Genomic DNA, 22,505 nt, shown 5'->3' with positions numbered 1-22,505 from the left:
ATTTCTATAGAGTTAGCACTTATGGTAAATGGAAGAAACAAATACAGATCCTCAACCTAACACAGCCAAATGGTCTATGAGTAACTAAAAGCTAAGACTGAGGCAGTGGGAACACAAGCTGTCTTGAAGTCAAACCCAGTTTTTTATTTTAAGCCACAAGAAACAGCCATGTCTGATTATATCGCATTTCTTAAGAAAGGCATCTTGTTCTTCACTAGGAGATAATGTGACGTGCTATTAAGTGCTTACCATTGCTGTGGTTTTGTTAAAATACACAGTAGAAGTCATTCCTTGGAGTAAACAGTATATGAAATTCATATTCAACAAAACCACAGCTTTCTTCTAACTTGTGTCTTTCAAAAATAAACACGACTGCTTAATAAGTTAAAAAGAACAAAATACACATTCCTGCTCACCCACACTTTCCTAGTGCATGCCACAGACAAGCTTAAGATGCGTAAGAAATGCCTAGAATCCCTGTGAGGTCTTCAAAGCCATTCCAACACAGATTTATGAAAGGAACTTAGTGTATGTGGAAATTTGGCTTTTAATAATAGGTCATCTGAAATTTTTTGCTTCATCCTCTGCTGGTGTCAGATGATGTCCCAGCAACTCCTGTTGGTAATGAGTGATACCATACAGAAAAAGCTGTGTGTAAAAGTAGTAGGAAAGAAGTAGGAAAGAAAAACAATTTTTCTTTTTATACAAATAGTCAAAGTATAGTGTGCTGATAAAATTTCTGCCTAGGTCTTGGACTCACATGCTAGAATATTGCTTTCATTCTAACATTACACACAACAAAACACATTTTTCTACTTCAGTTGTAGATTTACAATAGTTATTTGAAAATTATTTACACATAAAGCACACAGCAAGATATGTGTGGTATCTGTATTTTATCTCAATTACTCAAGCAATTTAGTGAAATGCACAGCTAAAGCTTCTGCTCAGGGTAATTCAGGACCATATTTCCACAGTGGAAGCCAAAAGCCCAGAGAAGCTGGCTTCTACTATAAAAATTTGTTTTGCTAACAAAAATGGGTACACAAATGTTATGCAGAAGCCAAGCTTTCTAGAAATACAAGTGCTCAAGCTTTTAAATAAAGTGCAGCAGCTCTTTAATAACTAGTCCAGAAGCCATCCCACACTGAAGTTATGTTTACCAAGCTGTCTTCAGTAGACAATTGTTTCACTTTGTTTTGGCTGTGCAAGGAAAGATTTGCTCCAAATACATGAAACAGTAATTTTTAATGCTTTTGTTGTACAATGTAGCAGTTAATAAAAATTACAAAGAATAATTAATTAAATTCGTGTTTTAATACTCAAACTTTTATTAAGATTTTAATTTCAAAACATTTTCTGAATTATACAGGTGAGAGCCCTATGTAATACCTTTTGTAAGAAGCTACAAACATATTAGTTGAGTATTTCCTTCTGAATAGTTGGCGGTGTCAGTTTCTTCTGAGAATTTATGGAGGTGCTTCTTGGAGATGTAGGGATAAAGAAAAAGAAAAGGAGGAAAGAGGAAGTATCTGAAAAACAGTCCTTACTCATTTGCAATGTAGATAACTTTGTGCTTCTCAATTGTTTGTATGTCATGCTCCAGTTGTTTCATTTGTGTCTCCAGCTTTTCTTTGTGCAGCCTCTTGGGTATGGAGTCTATTTTCACTGGAAGACACTGAAATTCACGATACACTTCCTCCCAGTTCTTTTTCAGCCCCTAGTGCCATTACATAAAAAGGAAATAGATGAGAAAACCTTGCTTCATGAAGAATAATATGAGCAAAAAGTACTTAGGGGTTTTTGTTACTATTGCATTTGATGTCATTGCAATGTTAAAATAATAAATATTGCATAATGTTTAATCATTTTAATTGGAGCAAATGAATTAAATGCTTCAAAGCAATAAAATAATTTTTATGTATTCTGATGCAATATGAGTGATCTTTACAAACTGTGCCTTGGAGAGAAAAATGTACAGTTTTTAAGAGGCAACAACATAATAATTAAAATAGCCAATGAAGGATGAGCTACAAAAAGGCTAAGCTAAAAATAGTATGTCAATGTATCAGTTCTCTAGCCTACCAGGAACTCAAGGAAACTTGTACACTTCATTTCCAGTCCTCGGTATCTTCAAGAAAAATTGCACAAGGTAAATGACAAATGACTCTTCCTTATTCCATATGATATTTTCTGTGATTTTAATGATCTACAGGTAGCAACTTTGACTGCTCCACTATATCTAATGCTGCTATGCTCACTGAGGAACTCCTAGAATTTATAAAAGCTGACTCCAAACTCAGAGATCCCACAACACTTTAACTTCTATGAACTCCTTTGAAAAAATTCTAGTTAATTATTTTCCCTCTCATCTACACTTACAATAACATCTAAGTAAGAAAAACATACTTTTAATATTAACTAATATTTTACTGATTCAAAGCAGTGTATTTATTCCATAGCAATTTGTCCTTTTTGCATATTCCTAGTAAGCACCTAAGAATAATCCATGAGGGTTATTCCAGCAATTTTTGTATACAAATATCTACATAAATTAAAAACCCTACTTCAATGTGTGAAACTTAGAGCAACAAGGATATTTGCTTACTGTGTTGTAGTGCTATTCTTCTGTACAATCCAAGGCTGTAAAGAACTTAAATAAAGCTCCCAGTCTACTAGGAGTCAGGTATAGTTCACAAATACATAGTAATGAAAGTAATGGAATGGAATAATAGTAATAGTAATAGTAATAGTAATAGTAATAGTAATAGTAATAGTAATGGAATTCTATTTCCAAAAATTTCATAGAAAAGTCACTCATAGCTTTTGTTTAATAATTCTTCTTTGTGTACATTAGTACAAACTAGTTTGGAAATCATGAAAACCAGTGAATTTTGGAGCATGCAATCATCACAATTTACTCTATTCCTACAGAGGGCAGAGATTAGAAGCAGATCATGACTCCCTCCATAAAAACCTCCCTCTCAGCTCCTCAACAGCAATGTAATATACTGACCAGTACTGCTATGGGCTAGATCACAAACTGAACAGCTAACTCTATATGAGGAATTCTAGTACATGCTGGATCAAATATATACTGCATTTACCAACATTCCCTTCTATTCTCATAGAATCCCATGCAAAGTAAGCATAACAGAGGGTTCAAAAATGTTGGCACAAATTATTTCCTCTTGTTTTGTAAGTTCATGAAGTCTGATTTTGTTCTCAGACTTGTATTGCCACGTATTCTTTCAGATCAGATATTACATATGTGTTCACTGGCAATGTCAATTATTTTATGAGAATTCCCAAATGTCTACAGCTGAGCACTGGGTAGAAGCCACATATCCTAGAGGCACTGATTTCTCCTGATAGTATATAAGTAATCCAGTTCATGAAAGTGTAAACTTAAAAAAGAAAATTGAATTTTTAAAACATAGAACACAAATTTAATCAAACTAAATGCAAAACTGTGAGGAGCTGGATTCACATTCCTTTTTGCACATATATTTTTGTTGCACAGTTAACTTGCTGGCCCATCAGCTTCTTCCATGCCTTTCCCACAATAAAAATATCTTGATCATCACCCTTGCTGTTATGTTCTTTATATTGCTGTCAGTGCAATACCCTCACCTCTCTCCTTCACTCCTTCCTAACTTTTGCTGCTTGCTGCATAACCACTGTGCTACTTATTTTGGAATTTCTGATTAACCAATTAATCTTTGCAAGTGAGTTAGACAACGTGTTTTCTGTCCAAATGTTCTACTGGCTTTTTGTGGGAAATTACCATCTTGGGCATGCCCATCCATTTGCTAATCTGTTTCAGGTGGCTGCTAAAACAATTAAGGGTCTGGTATCACAGTAATGTAAGCCTCTTTTTTATAGGAAATACAACTAAAATGTGGTCAATATGAAATTCCAGTTCAAGGACAGGACATAGTTTTAAAATGTCTTTGTTCTGCTCTACTTTTAATGGCATTATCTTACTTCTCTTTAGAAACTCTTGTGCACTAAAACCACTAGAAAATATATCATCCAAAATGGCCTGGTAAAATACAATTTTTCCAGTCATAGTTCTACAAATATATTGCAATTTATTTCTGTTTCCTGTTTTTTCCACATTTTAAAGCATGACTTTATGCGTTAGAACATGAGGTCACAATTGTGAAGACAGAAACTGCCAATGAAAGTGGCAATGTTATGCACCCAGAAAAAAATTCTATTTTTCCATGATTCACAAGCAGAGAGTCAGAATTCTCACTGAATTCACATATGTGACTTTCTACATTCCTATGAACTTTCACTGACATTTCAGTGAAGTTTCACTGAAATAAAGGGAGACAGGAACCTAACAGAATTGAAATACTTGTATAACTGAGCTAAAACCAGCTAGAGCAAATCAGTTTACAACTGTTCTACAGCTCCACCTAGTGAAAAAGTACCTGTCATTTTTATCTTGGCAAAAAACGTAGTATCCTTGTATTATTTGTATCGACTTACGTTACCTTATTATGTACCTTCTATACATAATTACACTAAATTGTTGTTACTAATTACACTAAATCAAAATATGCACCTCCAGAAGACGTTTCCTTTCTTCATCAGATAGCACTTTCATGGCTTTTTTCTTGAGATGCTCCAAGACACTGGCCTCATATTCTTTCTGAGCTTTCTTCATTTCTTCCTTTCTCTCTGTTAAATACTTTGGTGTAACACCATAATCCTATACGAGTAAGGAATAAGTTTCTTATATGTGCTTTTAAGGAGAAAGCAAAGACATACCTGTCATCTATAATATATTACATTTACAAAGACATCTCGAAACCTAATTTTGTGTCACTGTACAGTAAAATCTTAAACCACAGTGTTATTAGAAGTATCAAACATGATTTTCTTCATATCCTGAGCAAAACATATAAACAATTCCCTTCAATTAATTTTTGCAACCTTGGAAGAAAACAGAATCCAGAAAGCAAAACATCTATAAATAATAACTGATAGTTGAGTGAGGAGTTTGGAACCCATTAATGACAGCAAGCTATTTTACAGGTTTATATGGTATCAGATTCTACATTTTGAAATACATTCCTTAGATCCTTTCTTTGGAAGGTCTTCTTGTATTCTGATTTTTGCTGAATATTTTGTGCCACAGAAGAGAGTGAACAGTGCATGAAAATTAGGTTATATAGGCATGCTAAACTATCCCATCCTGGATGTGGCAGATTTGTGCTTCTGGAAGGAAAAATAATTTCTTAGTATCTCAGATGTACTTGGAGAACACATCTATTTTGCCTTATCCTTTGTAAAATGAATCCTACCTAGCTCTGCCGGAAGGTACCAGAGTCTTCCTTCTATCAAATGCTAAATGATTTTCAAATGTTCAGTGTTGAGTAGCACTATGACTAGCCTTGTTTATATATATTTTAGCCACACAAAGATACTGCAAGGGATGCAGGTCACATTTTTGCATTTTCTCTGTCATCAGTAACGTTACATGTCATACTTCTTTTTGCATAGTTCTCTGTCATGAGCTACCTGTTCAGATAAGCCAGATGCCTGATACATCATTTTCCCAGATAGTGGAATGAATTGTCCTTGTGCTTGGAGAAGGTTGTCCTTAAAAGGCATGCCAGCTCTCTCAAGCTCCTTTGCTTTTCAGAGCTATCTCCCTACAAGGTCCTACCTACTAGCTCCATGCATAACCTTATTTTTGCTCTCCTGAATTCCAGGGTTGGTACATTACCACCTGCCTCCTGGAGGAGAAGGGGATCTTGAACTACTTTATGGCCTGTGCAACCAGGATTGCTACTGATTATTACACCTCTGATCAGTTCTTCCTCATTTGTAAGTAGCAGAAAGAGAAGAGTGTGACCACTGGTTGGCTCAACCACCATCTGTGTTAAGAAGCCATCACTGACATACTTGAAGAAACTTTTTGGATTGATTTCCTCCCACTGTCTTGCCCTTTCAGCAGATATTGAGGAGGGTGAAGTCTTCTGTGAGAAGCTGCACTGTGATCTGAATATTGCCTCAAGTTGCTTAAAGAGATTTCATCATTTTCCTCACCTGATTGGATAGTCCACAGCAAACACCATTTTCACACTTAATGGCCTTGCCTCTGATCCTGGCCCACAACCTCAGCCATCCTGTTGCAAAGCTCACTGAACAGCTCCTTCATCCAAAGGGATCATCCCCTGTTTGTCTTTCCTCAAGAACCAGCATGCATTCTTCACAGAACTCCATTTGTCTCATTAGATATTCCCAGGGTTCCCAATGCAATACATATGCTATTGCTGTAGCAGCATCATTCTGCCAATTTTTTTTTTTCTGACAGCGTAAGCATGTGAATACAGAGCAAAGGCAAGGCACAACTTCTGTGCCAGCAATCTCTCCTTGATGAATATCAAAAGGTTTACCACAAAGAGCACTGGGATCTTAACCTCTCAAAAAGAATCATAAACATTTCATAGGAGAATGCAATAGAGAATCTAGAATAGCATTACTACTAGTACTTCCATTGTAATTTAATAAAACTTACCTTTTTTTTAAGGTATTTTGGAACAAGTCCCGAAGTTTCAAGCAGATATTTATCTCCCTGTCTGCTATCAACATAAAGAGGTTGAGGCTTTTTAGGCAATCTCGTGATAGCAGCAACTGCATTTGTATTTATAAAATTCTTTTTACTCTGAATTCCCATAACTGGGTGATCTGTCCTCCGTGGCACTGATAATGCAGGCAATTTCTTACTATCCTGTTCTATTTTTCCTGTGAATTGAGCATGTAAACATACTCATCAATAACCATTAAGAGCTTGCAATGTAATATTAATGCATTTTTCAAAAGGGAAAAATATGTAAAAAGTTACATAAAGTTACAGAAACCAACCGTAACCACAACGAAAGAATTGACTGGGAATGTACTATGATGGCAATGAGTATTAACAATGTTTCAGAACCTAGGAAATACTGCACTGTTTTACATGGCTTTTCCTTATAATATGCTACTCATTTCCTCTTACCTGCAGAAGTGTAGGACATTTTTCTAATGTAATTAAAAGTTCTTTTACTAGACATGCCAGTTTTCAGGGCCCTTAGGCATTAATGGCCCAGCCTAATCTCACCTGGGGCACCCATCCCACACCCTTGGGCTCAGGAACCCATTTCAGCTCAGCTCTGTGCTGTCAGTGCCTGGGTGAGCTCTGTCAGCTCTGCCTGCCCCCAGACTTATTCTTGCAGAGCAATGTGGAATCAGTGGATGGCCCTAGCTCATTACCCCATCTTGCCTGATGGTTAGGAGGCCACTGATAGGACACATTTTCATCACACACCCCGACTCTGCTTGTCTGCCTCTGGTATGGTGGGACTGCACAAGTTGGTGAGGTCATGGAGGGCCTCACTTTCTGGCTCACCTCCTCTGAGGGGTAACTCCTGCTCTTGCTGCTCTCTAACACTTACAAACAAGTTCTCACAATCTTTTCTCTAAAGATTCAATAAACTCTTCATTTTAGTGTAATCTTTTCTGCAAATCACCAACAGAAAGTCAGTAGTTTCCTGAATAGTATCTCTTCAGGTGAGTGAGAAAAGACAACTCACTTTCCATTGTATCTCCCACTAGATGTAAGTCTAAGTCACATTATCATAGACAGTGATTTAATTTGGGTTGTCTGAGTTCATGTTCTTCTTTGGAAGAAAACTACTGTAATGTCACATGTGATAGAGCTCATTCCTATCACAGTTGGTTTCCTGATACTGACCCCATGAACCAATGTTTCCCTGGATTTTGTTTTTACAACCTGATAGCTTGCCATAACTTAGTATTGTAGAACACACAGGCTATTCAAATCCCTATTTCTCTTAGGATGTTCTCTTGGAAAGACCTCTGAAGTTTCTCAGTGAGCACTGTCTCATCCTTACCTGCAGTTCACTGCTGCTCACTTGCTATTTAGGGAGCTTGCACTTCTAAAGCCAGCAAACACGTTTGGTTAAAATGAATGCCAGAGCCCAGCAAGACAACAAAAAACTCAGCTGACAGGAAACATACCTCGTGTAAGGATGTGGTGAGTAAACAGACTCTAAAAAAATTACACTATCCCAAACTTTAGGGGAAAAAAATAATCCTTCTGTCATTGCAATCTATTTTTTAACTAGTTTAACACCCAGCTTTGAATGTGGCAAAACTACCATAAACACAATGCCATAATCCCACTTAGACAACTGCTAACTGGCTAAGTTCCAACTGATGAAAGTGCCATGCTTTCAAAGGGGTGATAAGCCACTGGTGATAAGCCAGTGTAACTTCTCTGAGGTAGGGATGAAATTCCATCCAACAAAGGCACAAGAGTTTATTAATTACACTAATATTAATGATTAGCTGCAGAAAAGAACTATGTAGACATCTAAACTGCATAATTACAAACTGAAGTATCAGCAGGACACAATATACCACCAACACAACTTCAACATATTAATATCTGCAACCAAAAAAGATATAATTTTTCTTTATGCTTCAGGTGGTTTTGCACAACGATAGTAAATAGTTATTGCACTTTCTAATCACATATATAATGTCCTTGTTCCCTGTTCTATTTATTATACAATAAGTAAGAAACATTATAGCAAAACAGATGAATAATCTTGGTATCATAGATATTCTAAAAGGAAAAATGGAAAATGTACCAGCTTACTTTCAACAGTAATATTATCAACTTTAAAATTTTTAAAACTACACTGCATTTCATATATTTCATGTCTACACTTACTTTCTTGTAGCTTTGGTTCCTTTGAATGTTTCTGCAGAAAGTTTTTTGGAGATGGCACTGCAACTTTTGCTGGTCCCATAGTTTTCCACTGAGCTTTATTTTGCTTTGCTTCATGTTTTACGGATGGTCTAAATATGGATATATACCTTAGACATAAAAAACAAACATAAGGAAGTTACAGGTCAGAAAATTGAGAGTACTTCTTTAGATAATATATATTTTTGCAGTAGTTAATGCCAAAAGCCTCAATTATTTTGCTTTGTACTCTCTCCAAATAAAGGCCATCATAGATACCACCTATGTTCTAAAGCTAAGCCCAGCTCTGCACTGACAAGTTGTATTTCTGATTCTGAAGTTAGCTTGTTCTTTCCTTTTTCTCTTTTGTCTCCAATGTCAGTATTATCACAGTTTGGGAAACAGTTCCTAAATGCACTGTTCATATAAATGATGAACACAGTCACTTGGAAAATTAACAAAACCTGTATTTTGAAATTCAACTGTTTGCATGAATTCACTATTTTTATGAGGTTGTGCATTACACAATTTAGTATTTCTTTTTTTATTATCTCCATTTTAAAAAGGTTTGGTTTTTTTATCATGGCTATTTGTTCTGTTCAAAAAGGCATCCCAAATATGCAGCTGTTGCGTATCTTTAGGAAAATTGTTAATAATGAACCTATTTTGGTAGATTTTCCATATTTCTTATTCTGTAGTATGGGAAAGATGCAAATGCTAAGACAGCTCGGCTGTTTCAGAAGCTGCAGCTGCAGTACATTACAGGGCCTTACATATCAATCAAACACATTTAAGAAAAAGATTAACTGGCTTCAAAAATATGAGATCTGTATTGATAATGAGAACATTCACTGATTCATTCTGTGGAACATATTTTAGAGGTATGTAAAACCTCATGCTTCAGAAAAAATGTCAAACATAGTTGAGAGTCTGACATATCTTTGATCATCTGTTTATCTTATTACTGTCCACTGTATCACTGTCTCAGTGTTCCTCTTGATCCATCTGTTATAGACTGTTACAAGAGATTAGATGAGATGGATGGCTGCTCCAAAATAGCACAGCAAACTGTGTATTTCTTGTCTGACACAGATCCAAGCTATGATCCTGAACTATTGTAATAAGCGGTGGTTGGCACTCACTGAAATGGCTGCTGTGAAAATCAGTAAGGGCTCAGACATGGAAAGCTGCATGCACACAGTATGCACATGTTGTTGTTTTGGAATAAGGCTGCATATGGCACTGCAATTTCTGCTTTTTTTTTCTGTCACACATTGGACAGTTTTAAGACTCATCTTGACAGGGTGCTGGGCCACCTCATTTAAACTATATTTTTACCTAGAAAGGTTGGACCAGATGATCCTTGAGGTCACTTCCAACCTGATGTTCTGTGATTAATCAGAAGGACTCAGAGATGTTCTCCAGAAGAAGCCAATTACTTACTGTCCATTAGCTGGTTAACAGCATCTTGCTTCTATCTGAAGGACTGAGCTATCACAGATGTTTTCCTGAAGGAGCAGAACTCCCTGCTCCTGAAGCTAAGGCTATCTAATGGTATCTTTTAAAATCTGTCCATCTTTAGGTGGCATGTTATGTTAATTCACGACAGACAAAAACTGAACAAGAGTTGTGCTTTTCTTTCACAGAAAAGAAGTATTTATGGAAACACTGTACCATGTTTTCAGGTGAGGAAAAGAAGAGCAAAATATTACATACAATGCAATCTATTTTATGGAAATACCGAAATAGGATGAAAGGCAGGATGTAAAGCTGGGCCAGGGAATGGGAGTCATAGTAGCAACATTGATAAAAGCTTTTGGATATGAGATGCAAATGTACAATACATGTATTTGTAGTTGATTATAACATGAGAAAATGCAAGAGGACTTTATTAAAAACATGGAGTTATTCTGCTTTCTGGACATTTGGTCTCCAAAATCAGAAAGAGGACTATGTGCATAAGATTATACATAATTCCAGAAATATCTCTAATTATAAAGAATGTTGGGGTTTTGTTCGGGTTTTTTTGTTTGTTTTTTCCAGTTAAATCAATAGCAAACAGACACAGACATGGCACAATCCCACCACATTCAGAAGTTACTGCATTCCTCACCTAGGAGTGGTAGGAGACACACAGGAGAGAAATGCAGTGACTTTATGTGGAGTACGACCTAGTAGGGTTCACATATCTTGGAATGAGAAAGTGAATGAGATGGTATTGAGTTTGTTACATACTGGCATAAGGTAAAAATGTATTTTGACACATTTAGACAGCATAGGCATTCCTTTGGACAAAGAGATGCAGCTGTTTTATCTTTTCAGTGACTTCTCAGGCCAAGATAGTGGCTCAGTGCTGTCACATCAATACCACAGGATTAGGGATGGTTGCAAGGAATAAAACATGGCTATGTGGGACTTCAGAATCTTCATCCATTTGTCATTTGGCAAGGCAAAAATATGGACAATGTCAGAAAACGTTATTCCTTAGATGTCATTGTGGGACATTGAAGGTGGGGAAAATGAGGATGTTTGCCTTGGTTTCATGAATAGTACCTGGTCAGTTGTCCTGTTTTGAGTCAGGATGGAAACAATTTTTTGTAGTTTTACTTTTCAGCTAAGTCTCATCTAAATAATAGCACTTGCTGACATTAACAGCATGTTTTTCAGTCAGTGTCTGCTTCTGGGACTGATAACATTTGATATTTATAGTCACTGCTGAAGAATAGCATGCAGAACCAAGGCCACTGTTTGGTTATGAAAAATATCATAAGCTCCAGAAATAAACAGAAGGAAAGGGATCACAACTGTGACCTTCCTCTAGGGTGGAGCAGACCAGAGAGATGACCAAAACTGACCAACTGAAGCATGCCATCCCATACATGTCATTTCTGGTATAGATCTGAGGGATCAAAATGGTCAAGCTCTCTTTGTCCATGCCCAGAGGCCTTAAAAGCCTCTGTCTGTTTGCCTGCCATCAATCCCAGTCCATGTGTTCCTGAATCTGTGTATTCTTGCACTCAGCTCCTATCTCCAGTAGCCCAGTCTGTGCCTTTTCCAGGGCCTGCCCTGCAGCCTCAGTGGTGACTTGAGTATTAAGTGGGGCATGATATTGCCTTTGTATATATTTGAATATATTTGTACATATTTTTCATCATTACTGCTTCATTAAAGCTGTGGAGTTTAGTTTCCAATCCGTAAGTCCCTTTCCCTAATTCTCTTCCCTTTCCCTTCCTGAGAAAGGAGAGGGGTTAACAGAGAGCATCTGTCAGTCTTTAATGCCAGCCCAGCATTAGACCTCAGTTAAGAGTGAAATGCATATGATCTAATGTGGAAAAAAACAACAATAAAAGTACCCGAGATTTCATATGTATTGATTAAAACAGGTCAGCCAGGATCGACACTGTTGTTACCAGGTGGATATTTGGCATATTGTGAACAAAGCAGGAAGTGGGGTGACAACAGAAGTAATGAGATCAGAAGGGGATTTATCAGATTGCATCTAACCTAAGGAATCCCTTGCCTAAACTGAACCTGATGGTCATGAAGTATCCAAATCACTGAATGGTATTAAGCCAGGAATGGATTTAGTGTGCTGCATGCCTTGCCATACTGTCATTTCACTTTCTTCTGTCTGCCAAAGGTATCTCTCATCCACACTGGAAACAAAAAAAGATGTATGATCTCTTTTTACATGCAAAAGGTTCAGAAATAGGGCTCTCCTAATTCTGAACCCTTTTACCTAAAAAGAAATAACTATCTTTCTTCTAAAGAGTAACACTAAAATTTTTACTCATTTTAAAGCTATTGAGTTATGACCTACATTAACCTTTCACTGGAAGTGCTAACTGTAATAGCTTTTGTACATATACAATAATAGGAACCTGAAAAGCAACATGTATATGTCTGCATAGTTATAAAACATGAAGTTTAAAAAAAAAAAAGTCAAAGGAATATAAAGTAGGAGACCAAAAGGCATTTTTCATTAAAGAAAAGCAAAGGAAAAATGTCGGAAGCCACACCTGACATGAAAAGAACGAAGTGTAGCTGAGAAAAAATTTAAGACTCATTAACTTTTCAGCAGCTCACTGAAAACTGATTGTAAGTGCAAATAACAAACGCAGAGTGTAATTCCTCTGTGTGGAAAGCGTGCGTTCTAAGTGCTTTGTCAATGAACAAGACGGTATTGAAGATACCAAAATGTGTCATGGAGCAGGCTGTAAACCCTCAGATGTTACCTTGTGACACAGGAGGAGCAATCTCTAGGGATTTTTTTTTTTTTTTGGTCCTGTTACTCTCAAGATGTATCGCCTTGCCAGAATCGGTGACCGTATCTGCAAGGCTCACTGTCACACCCACGTACCTGGGAGGTTTGACAGGCTTTTGCTCCAGCGGGGGCAGGAGGCTATACACGTTGTCCGGAGCGCACTGCGGCGTCGTCATCCTCCAGCCGAGGGGCCCGGGAAGCGCCCTCCTCCCTCATGCACCCCGGATGCAGCAAAGCGCCCACTGGGCTGAGGGGACCTTGCGTTTCCTACCTCTTCTCAGCTCCTGCTCCCACCCCTCCTCGGTCCACTTTAGCGAACGGCTCCCACCCACCCTCCTTCCCTCTCTCCCTCCGGCCGCTGCCTCCCCGCCCGCCCGCTCAGCCGTCTCCCTGTTGTCTCCGCGGTCACTATGGAAACGCGTTGCTGGGTAACAGACCCGCCAGGGGCGGAACCGCCGCCACCCGACTTCCGCATCCCCCCGGTGGCCGCGTGCCGGCGCCACGGTTCGGAGCCCGCCCGGGCGGCGCATGCGCAGTTGGCGGAGCCGAACCCCCCTCCGGGGGGTGGCGCCGGGCGCGGGGCTGCGCGTGCGTGGCCGCTGTGGGCGGAGCCGCGAGGGGGCGGGGCGGGTGAGGGCGGGGGCGCGTGGGGCGCGCGCGCTAACGGGCGGCAGCTGCTCCCGCGCCCCTCCCCCCCTGGTACGTGCGCGCGTGCCGTGCTGAGGGCGGCGGCGGGCGCGGGGAGGCGGAGCGGGCCGAACCGGACCCAACACAACCCAACCCAACCCAGTCCCGGGGACAAGGCAGCGAGGGGCTGTGGGTGCTACCGGTGGGAGGGGGCAGCCCGGGCTGTGCTGGCCGGGTGGGCAGGCGCGAATGAGGCGGTACCGTGTACTCGGCGTGGCCCAGTCCTGCCCGGCCCGGCCTCCTCTCTCCTCCCCCCGGCCCTCCGGGACCTTTAGGCGGTAGCGCCGCCGTGAGGTGGGAACCTTCGCAGGGTCGTGGTCTGTGGGGTGATCGCAAGGAAGTTGGGGTTGAAGTTGAATGGTTGGGATTTTATTTTTTTATTTCTTCATAAAAGCTGCGAGAAAAGTCAGGTGGGAGCTGCCCTGGGCCAGCAGCCTTGGAGTACAGTTATCAGTCTTGACATAAGCTCAGGAGTTTGACAGCTGCCAAGTGCTGCTGGCTTGCTCAATGACTGAATTTCAGCCGTGCGTTTTATTGTTGCACTTTTGTGTAGCAAAGTTCAGGTTTTGCAGTAATTCTCGCACTCAGCAGTGGTTGTCAAAGCTGTGGGTATTTGCTGATGATCCGTGGGTGCTGTCAGCAGCCCAGCTGAGGGGTCATGGTCAAGTGCCAAAAGATTTCAGGGGTGTATGGGTGCAAGCTCTGCTTCCAAAAAAAAAAACCAAAAAACCAATCCAAACTGTCTTCTAGGTAAATTAACTAGATCTAAATCTGGATGAAATACACTGATAAATACAAAGGATATAAATTATAATTTGAACTGTTCACATGATGATGATTTGCCAACTGAGTAAAAAATGATTGAATTTTTTTAGTTGTATTCTGTGGTTCCAAGCTTCTATGCAAGGTACAGAACTTAATTAAACTGAAATAGATTAAAGCAATTGACCAACTGGATATAAAAATTCCCTACAAATTCTTGCACTAGGTTAACCAGTTGATTTCAAGCAATACCATTTACTGCTTATGACTTCGTGTGAACATGGTAAGCTTATAACTACAGAAATAATGATTTAATTCCTTTCTTGTCTGCATCTGTAATTTGAAGTATTATTACTGAGATAAAGTAATCCAGATGTTAATGTCCAGCAGCTCTGCACAAACCAAGTGCTGCAATTCATGCCGATACTGGTGTTGGTTTCTCTAAGCAAACAAAATTCTGTGTTGGGAGCTTCTAGCTCAATATTTGGAGAGCCAGCTTTCGTACTGTTTTTTGGTGTTTTGTTTTGGGTTTGTTTGTCTGGCTAGAGTGTCTTTGTGATGTGCTTTCTCTCTCTCATTTTACAGAAACTACACTCAATACAGTTCTATTACAGGAGTTCTTGGTTTGCCATCCCTTCAGAAGAGAACTGGATGCAATTCTTCCAGCCTTGCTGTTGCACAAGTTTGTAAGTTTTCTGTGTATTTAAATAGGTCTTACATTTGGGGGTTTTAGGTAGAAAATGTAAGAATATGGGCATCTTGAGAGGTGGAAAAAAAGCATATTTCATTAATATTTTGAATTCAAGAAAGTAATTTAATCTTCATTATTTGTAAACATGTACTTTAAATCTACTACAGGACAAACTAATTAGTTTTGAATTCCTATATTATTTGCAAATATTATTTGCAAATGGTTTTGTTGTATTAGATTTGGATGATTTTGTTTTCCTGAGGACATGGACCATTTCAAGTAGGATTTGTCCATGGAAGTGAATTGGAACTATCCAGGGAAGGGGTATTTGTGTTATTCTGAAAAATACCTACCAGGAAGTGATGAAGGCATAACTAGATTTATGTTTGAATTCTTCTTGTTCTGAATTTCATATCCTTTAGGTTGTTGTTGGTTTTTTTCCCTAGATGTTTGCAGAAGGACTAATTACTCTTTTATGGGTTTTTGGTTTTTTTTTTTTTCTTTTTGAAGCAGTTAAGTGAAGTGCCAAGGTGGCTTGAAAAAAGACAAGAACAACCCAGCAGAAGATGTTCAGTTTTGTTCAGTATCGACCTTTGGGACTCATAACCCAGAACATTCTGTGTTTAAAACTCACGCTTTCAAGACCTGTTGCATTTGCACAGATATGGAAATCATGGCTTTCGAGCTGTTCCCTTGTTGGAAACAAAAATATTATCCTGATGGGACCTCCTGGTGCTGGGAAAACAACAGTTGGGAGAATAGTAGGTCAGAAACTTGGTTGCCCTGTCATAGACATAGATGACGATGTCCTTGAAACAACCTGGAATATGAGTGTGTCGGGAAAACTGCAGGATGTTGGTAATGAGCAATTTTTAGAGGAGGAAGGAAAAGCCCTGTTGAGGTTTTCAGCATCTGGAAGTGTCATTTCCCTTACTGGGTCCAATCCAATGCACGCTGCTGGCATGCAGCATATGAAGAAAAACGGCATAGTTGTGTATCTGGATGTGCCCACAGCAGTCATTATGAGCAGGCTGGAATCAATGAAAGTGGATCGCATTGTGGGGCAGTCTCCTGGTCTTTCTCTCAAGGACATTCTTCAGTTTAGGAAGCAGTTCTACAAAAGGTGGTATGACATCCGTGTTCTTTGTGGAGGGGATATTGCAGCAGAGGTTGTAGCAGAAAAGGTACTTGATGCTGTGAAGAGATACCAAAACTCAGAACTAGAAACTTTCGTTTCAACTAGGTCTAGCAAGTGTGAAAGGAGCACGGGAAAAATCTCACATAAATATTTCAGTGATGTTGTTACTGAGGGCTTAGCCCCTGATGGAGGACTCTTTGTTCCTGAGAGAGGCCTTCCAAAATTCACTGCTGGAGAATGGCAGTTGCTAATAGAAGCAACTTACACTGAAAGAGCCCAGGTGATACTGGAAAAATGCATCCATCCTGCAGATATTCCTGCTTCTAAGCTGGCAGAAATTATTGGAACTGCATATGGGGAAAACTTTACTTGTCCAAAAATTGCCCCAGTTAGGCATCTGGTGGGCAATCAGTTTCTGCTGGAGTTATTTCATGGACCAACAGCATCATTTAAGGATTTTGCATTACAGATGATGCCACATATATTTGCATACTGCATTCCCAGAAGCTGCAACTACTTGGTTCTGGTAGCTACTTCTGGTGACACAGGAAGTGCTGTCCTAGATGGCTTTAGTCGTCTCCATGACACTGACAAACAGAGAATTGCTGTCATTAATTTTTTTCCTGAGGATGGAGTAAGCCCAATTCAAAAATCACAGATGATTTGCTGTCAGAAAGAAAATGCCTGGTCAATAGGTGTCAAATCTGATTTTGATTTTTGCCAGACAGCTATAAAGCAAATCTTTACTAATTCTGATTATACTGGCTTTCTTACAGTAGAATATGGAACAGCTTTAGCTGCAGCAAACTCCATAAACTGGGCACGACTGCTTCCTCAGATAGTTTATCATGCCTCTGCATACCTGGATCTTGTTCATCAAGGTATTATTCCTTTTGGAAGCCCTGTAGATGTTTGCATTCCTACAGGAAACTTTGGCAACATATTAGCTGCTTTGTATGCTAAAATGATGGGAATTCCTATTAGAAAATGTATTTGTGCTTCCAATGAAAACAATGTTTTGACTGACTTTATACAAACAGGTGTTTATGATTTGAGGGGAAGGAAATTAATTCCCACTTTTTCACCAGCAGTAGATATTTTGAAGTCCTCCAATCTTGAGCGATACTTGCACCTGATTGCTAATGAGGATGGACAACTGGTAACACAGTTTTATAGCCAGCTGGAAAATCAGGGCCACTTCCAGCTACAGAATGATCTACTTGAAAAACTTCAGCAGGACTTGGTGGCTGGGTGGTGCTCTGAGGAGGACTGTCTGGCTGCCATTCACTCTGTATACAGTACTACAGGGTATATTTTGGATACACACACAGCTGTTGCTAAAGTAGTTGCTGATCGATTACAAGATAGAACTTGCCCAATTATTATTTCATCTACAGCTCATTATTCTAAGTTTGCACCTGCTATCTTGAGGGCCTTGAGGATTGCAGAAATAAACCAGAATCCATTAAGTCAGCTTCACTTGCTGAGTTCTTACAGTCCTCTGCCTCCAGTCCACTGGGGCCTTTTAGAGACCCTGAAAAAGAAGGGGAATGAGGATCACCAAGTCTGTGATGCTGATATGAGTGTGCTGATGTCCCATATAGAAACCTTAATTCAAAATCATTTTATGAAAGTTTTCTGAGCAACTGATCAAACATCCACTGTGTCAATTGTGATATCTTCCTAATTATCTGCATGTTTTTTTAAACTCATAAACCAGGCTGTGTTCAGTCCACAGTACAACATAGGCAGTTTTATACTCAAATTGTCAGGTTTTCAACAGTATTTGTAAGTAATGCATGACTAGTAGTGGTGGGAGGTGGTGAACCAATAGTATAAAAGAGTAGAATACTTTTTTGCAGGTTGTACATAGCAGAGCCAGCAGTAGTATTTTGGCAGTGCCTTCTCCTTTGTAAGCCTGAAGTGTTCTCTGTGGAAGGAGGAAGATAATGAAGTCTGGCCTTTCTGAAACTGCTAGCTCTTGCTTTGTTGCAAGAACGAGGCCATAATTTGGTCTATGGGTGATGAAACTTTTACCTCACTTCACTTAGAGCACTGAAACATAATAAGGTAGTGTAATGATGTTTGTATGTTAATAATGAGGGTTGATTTCACTACAACAAATCAAGTATGCTTGTATTATTAGTCCTTCAACCATTCAGTATAGTGGTATGTTTTCTTCTTGTATAATGTTTGGCCAGCATTTCTGTAAAAAAAGAATCTGGTTATTTTGTTTTTCAGGACTTCTTTTTCCTCCTGGCTCTTTTCCTGTGTAAAATAGAACCCTTAATTCTGTATTTTTAAGAATTTTTGAAATGTGACTCTTCCTCCTATGTATTTTAGTGTCTTTCCTAGGTCTTTTCTACTTGAACATTCAATTTCGAATCCCTTAATAATAATATAGAAGAATTTGCTAGTACTAGTAGAGGTCTCCTTAATTAACAACCAGTCTTCACCATTTATTTACATGAATTTCTTGCATTCTAAGTTTTTAGAATGCACGTTTTACTTTAGAAGCCGTATAGCTTTCTTGTTCTAATTACTTCTGTTTTCATGTTTTACTTAATTTCCTTGACATTCTATTCTGTTCATACGCTGTGTGATTTGGTATAAGACAGTATCTTCCTTAAGTGCTTGGCATCTCATCAAAGAAAGTGAAGGATGAATTCCAATGTCTGGAAAGTGTGATAACATCAGAGGTACTAATTGTGTAACCTCAGATCTATGTTAGCAGTCTGGTTTTAGTAATGTCAGACTCTATATTGTTTTTTTGCAACAGAAAAGATAGAGCAAGTTTCCCTACGACATCATGTGGTTATGGACAAACATACTGTGCTAACTGGAGATTATATTTGGCAAGGTGTAAAATATAGCTACATTACACACTAAGAGTAATGATAAAATGTTGTATTTGCAAGTTTTGTATGACACATAGCTACAGGTAAAGAGCTAAGACTCACCAGATGTGAGGATGTGTAGTTACAGGAGGTTGTGGTTCTCACCAGGATTCAAATAGGGAAGGTTTTGGCAAGAGAGGTGGTAATTGATAACATTTTTTTCCTCTTTGAGAGGCAGTATCTCCTAAATGTCAGGACTCACTTGGAACTTTGTACTGTTGCCATATCCCTCAGCTGCCTATGGGTGTCTGCTTGTACTTTTGCCTGTTGGAGATGAAGAAGACACCATCTACCAAACTGTTTTAACAAATTGACAGTGTGCATTTGTCACAATGAATACATTATACAATCATGTTTAATGTGGCTGATAACAAAAGTGTGACACGAGCTTTTTAGATTCTGACATTCTTGGATGCCTTTTTAAGACCTTTTGTAGTTCCTTGCCCTGCTCAATCCTTGTTGACTGTTTCAACAGTAAGTTTGGAAAATAAATTTTTCTTTTCACAGCATCATAATACAGCCCAGGCTGGAAGAGGCCTCAAAACATCATCTGGCCCAGTGTTTCCTGGGGAGGGGAGGCCAGATGAGATTATCCAGCATGCTGCCTATTCACTTCTTAAAAACCTCCTGTGCTGGGAGGTGCCATGTCACTGAGGAGGTTGTTCCTGTGATTGAGTGTTTTCACTGTGACAGCTTTTCCTGGGACAACTTGTACCCATTTTCCCTTGTCATCTCCATGTGAAGAGAGAGCCTCTGGCCCTTTAGCCACCTTTTAAGAACTGGAAAACTGTAATGAGATGCCCCCCATAGGCCTTCTATTTTCCAGGGTGAAAAAACCTAACTCATTCAGTCTCTCCTATAGGACAGAAGAATTCTCATTTTCCAGACACAGCACAAGAAACATTTTAAATTTGTAATAATAGAAAAGATATTATCCAAGTTCTGTAAAAAAAAGTTACGTAAGAATACTGCCAAAAAAAAGAAGTGTTGCTTTTGTAGGTGGTAAATGCACATCCATCCTGTATTTCTATATATTCCAATCTGACCCTCACAGTAAAAATTGTAATCCTGTCACTGGATGTGCTTAGCACAAAGTCAGAAAAATAAACTTTCAAAGCAAACCAAAACAAAAAACCCCAAGCAAACCTCACTGTGCCTGGACTGAATTACTGGAAGGAGAACAGATTGCAGCGTAAAGACTGGAAATCCTGCAGTGCCCGGTTCTGTGGAACTTAATGCCATTGGACATTGTAGGACTAATGTCCCATGCATATACTTGATAGAAATGTCTACAAAAAAGAGAGCTTTCACAGAAAGCACCTAAAAGAAAAAAGATGAAATTGCGAAGATCAGATTATAAGCCACCATGCTACCTTCAGTTAGCTGAGCATCAGGTAACAGTCAGAACTAAACTAACAGATGATTTATTTGGCATGACTCAGTATTTTAAAGTTCATGGCAGTAACTGAAGCTTGGTTTGAAGGAGGAAGTATTAGTAAAATCTCTAGTTGCTATTTTGATATCACATGAACAATTATAGCAGTTGATATGAATTGAATAAGTCAAAAAAAAAGAGCCCATTCTTCGCTATGAGCTTTTAATGTGTACTTAAGGCTGTGGTTAAAAAGCACTTAAATATTAGTACATTTCTTGGAATGTCTAAAGGCTTTTGCCATACATTGTTTACTCATTTTTAAAATAATTGATTTTTTTACTTTTAGAACTTCAGTGAACTGTTTATGTGCACTATATCTGGTTGTGGATTCTAGTAATGGGCACTCTAAAATGATGCAGTAGTGTCGTGATCCTGTATGTACACAGTATTTGTGACCAAACTCTGAAGCTGTGTTGTGGTAGCCACAATATACAACCTTCTGGCTTGCCTTGTCCTGCTGGGTTTGGAGGAATGAAAGGAATCTTAATTTCCAGCATGGTTGATGCTACAGTTGGTTGAAGGGGGATAAGGTAGTGAGGAAAGCAGTTCCTCTGCCCTCCCAGCCCAGCTTTTCTAAATGTCAGTCAGCAAAATACTGTGATTCAGCAAACGCTGTGTTACTGTAATTGCACTTTTTTTCCCCCACTATCAGTATTATGAAAGATTCAAAGGTCATTAATGATAAAAAATGGATACAAGTGCTGGGGTTTTTTTGTCTGTTGCAGACATTGTGCAGCGTTTTCATGCAATATTTTGTATTAACTCATTAAGGCAAAAATGGTGTGCTAATGATGTACAAAAGAAAATCCACATTATGTTGATTAGTGGGATTCTTTAGGCTATTTAGATTTGGTGTATACACAGTTTACTCCTGACTATCTAAAGATAGGATGTTGCCTTCTATATTGGTATCAGCCAGGCTTACAGAGAGTGTGAGCATTCATATATACACAACTCCACTAGCTTTGTTGACCTGGAGTAATAGCATAATCTTTAATTAAGCTGTTATTCTTCTGCATAGATAAAACTTTGCTGGACACTGATACTCCATGAAGAACCTTAAGGTTAAATGTAACAAATGTAAGGACAAATGTAATTTGTCTATAGTTACACTTTTTATTATAGGAATATTTATATAGAAAATACTTTATTTTGCTTACAGCCTTAAGCAACTGCTCAATAATTGCCATTAGTCACAATCCTGCTTCTCAGGATGACAGAGAGTGATTTGAGCTAAACAGGGAATAAAGGAGATGGGGATGAGTTCAGAAGGTAATTATGTTTCTATAGTATCTTACAATTTAGAAAGAATTGCAGTTTATGTTTTTGAGGTGATGGACTATTTTAGCAGAACTCTAAAGGGAAGATTCTTGGTTTTTAAGAAGTCAATTTTGCTCGAGGGGCACTGAGAACACACATTGTTATTAAGGGTATCATGTTTGGCATGCCTGAAATATTGATTAGTTACTTGTATCCACTGTATTTTTTCTAAATAAATACTGGGGGATCCACTCTGTAACACAGTATTTGCAAATATGTTTGTAAATCCTTCCTAATGTGATATAAAGAAAATCCAATTAAAGAACTTGTTTCAAAATTTGATATTCTTAAGTCTTCAAAGACATGTTCCATCCTGTGTTTACTTGAAAATTAGATGTATAGTAAATGATCTAGTAATTCACTTTGCTGAGATTAGCTGATGTTAGTGAGACAGTTTGTATCATCCTGAAAGGAAAGTGTGTATAAACAAATAAACCCACATCAAAACCAGCAAATGTGTGTACACTCTGTTCATGTTTTACCAGGGATTTGTATGGGCAGTCTGTATCCTGAGGAGTTAGTATGGAAAAGGAAGCCT

General features: G+C 38.7%; 2 protein-coding genes across 4 annotated transcripts; one reads left to right on the top strand and one right to left on the bottom strand.

The window, feature by feature from the left end:
* Positions 1-1,546: 1,546 nt before the first annotated feature.
* ENKUR (enkurin, TRPC channel interacting protein) lies at positions 1,547-13,278 on the bottom strand. 2 transcript variants are annotated; one of them, XM_008492709.2, is made up of 5 exons: positions 13,134-13,278; positions 8,723-8,904; positions 6,539-6,765; positions 4,577-4,723; positions 1,547-1,720 (listed from the first exon to the last, which is right to left on the bottom strand). In XM_008492709.2, the coding sequence occupies exons 1-5, from the start codon at positions 13,211-13,213 to the stop codon at positions 1,547-1,549; spliced, it is 810 nt and encodes a 269-aa protein (XP_008490931.1). In that variant the 5' UTR covers positions 13,214-13,278. The 2 variants fall into 2 exon arrangements, with proteins under 2 accessions (XP_008490931.1, XP_008490932.1); XM_008492710.2 differs by having other exon boundaries at positions 8,759-8,904.
* A 465-nt stretch (positions 13,279-13,743) lies between these two features.
* On the top strand, positions 13,744-22,415 carry THNSL1 (threonine synthase like 1). 2 transcript variants are annotated; one of them, XM_030446050.1, is made up of 3 exons: positions 13,744-14,018; positions 15,072-15,172; positions 15,688-22,415. In XM_030446050.1, the coding sequence occupies exon 3, from the start codon at positions 15,744-15,746 to the stop codon at positions 17,955-17,957; it is 2,214 nt and encodes a 737-aa protein (XP_030301910.1). In that variant the 5' UTR covers positions 13,744-14,018; positions 15,072-15,172; positions 15,688-15,743; the 3' UTR covers positions 17,958-22,415. The 2 variants fall into 2 exon arrangements, with proteins under 2 accessions (XP_030301910.1, XP_030301909.1); XM_030446049.1 differs by having other exon boundaries at positions 13,775-14,018; positions 15,691-18,787.
* Positions 22,416-22,505: the final 90 nt, after the last annotated feature.

The sequence above is a fragment of the Calypte anna genome, chromosome 2 (genome assembly GCF_003957555.1).
Source record: "Calypte anna isolate BGI_N300 chromosome 2, bCalAnn1_v1.p, whole genome shotgun sequence".
Classification (NCBI taxonomy): domain Eukaryota; kingdom Metazoa; phylum Chordata; class Aves; order Apodiformes; family Trochilidae; genus Calypte; species Calypte anna.
Note: the sequence above shows the minus strand (reverse complement) of the source record. Positions and strands in the feature narration are given on the sequence as shown.

Coding starts and splice junctions, on each gene's coding strand:
- ENKUR (XM_008492709.2), bottom strand. CDS start 13,213: ATGACGACGCCGCAGTGCGCTCCGGACAACGTGTATAGCCTCCTGCCC. Junction 6,766..8,722: donor AATATATGAAATGCAGTGTA/GTTTTAAAAATT, acceptor CTCAATTCACAG/GAAAAATAGAACAGGATAGT. Junction 1,721..4,576: donor AAAGGAAACGTCTTCTGGAG/GTGCATATTTTG, acceptor TAATGGCACTAG/GGGCTGAAAAAGAACTGGGA.
- THNSL1 (XM_030446050.1), top strand. CDS start 15,744: ATGTTCAGTTTTGTTCAGTATCGACCTTTGGGACTCATAACCCAGAAC.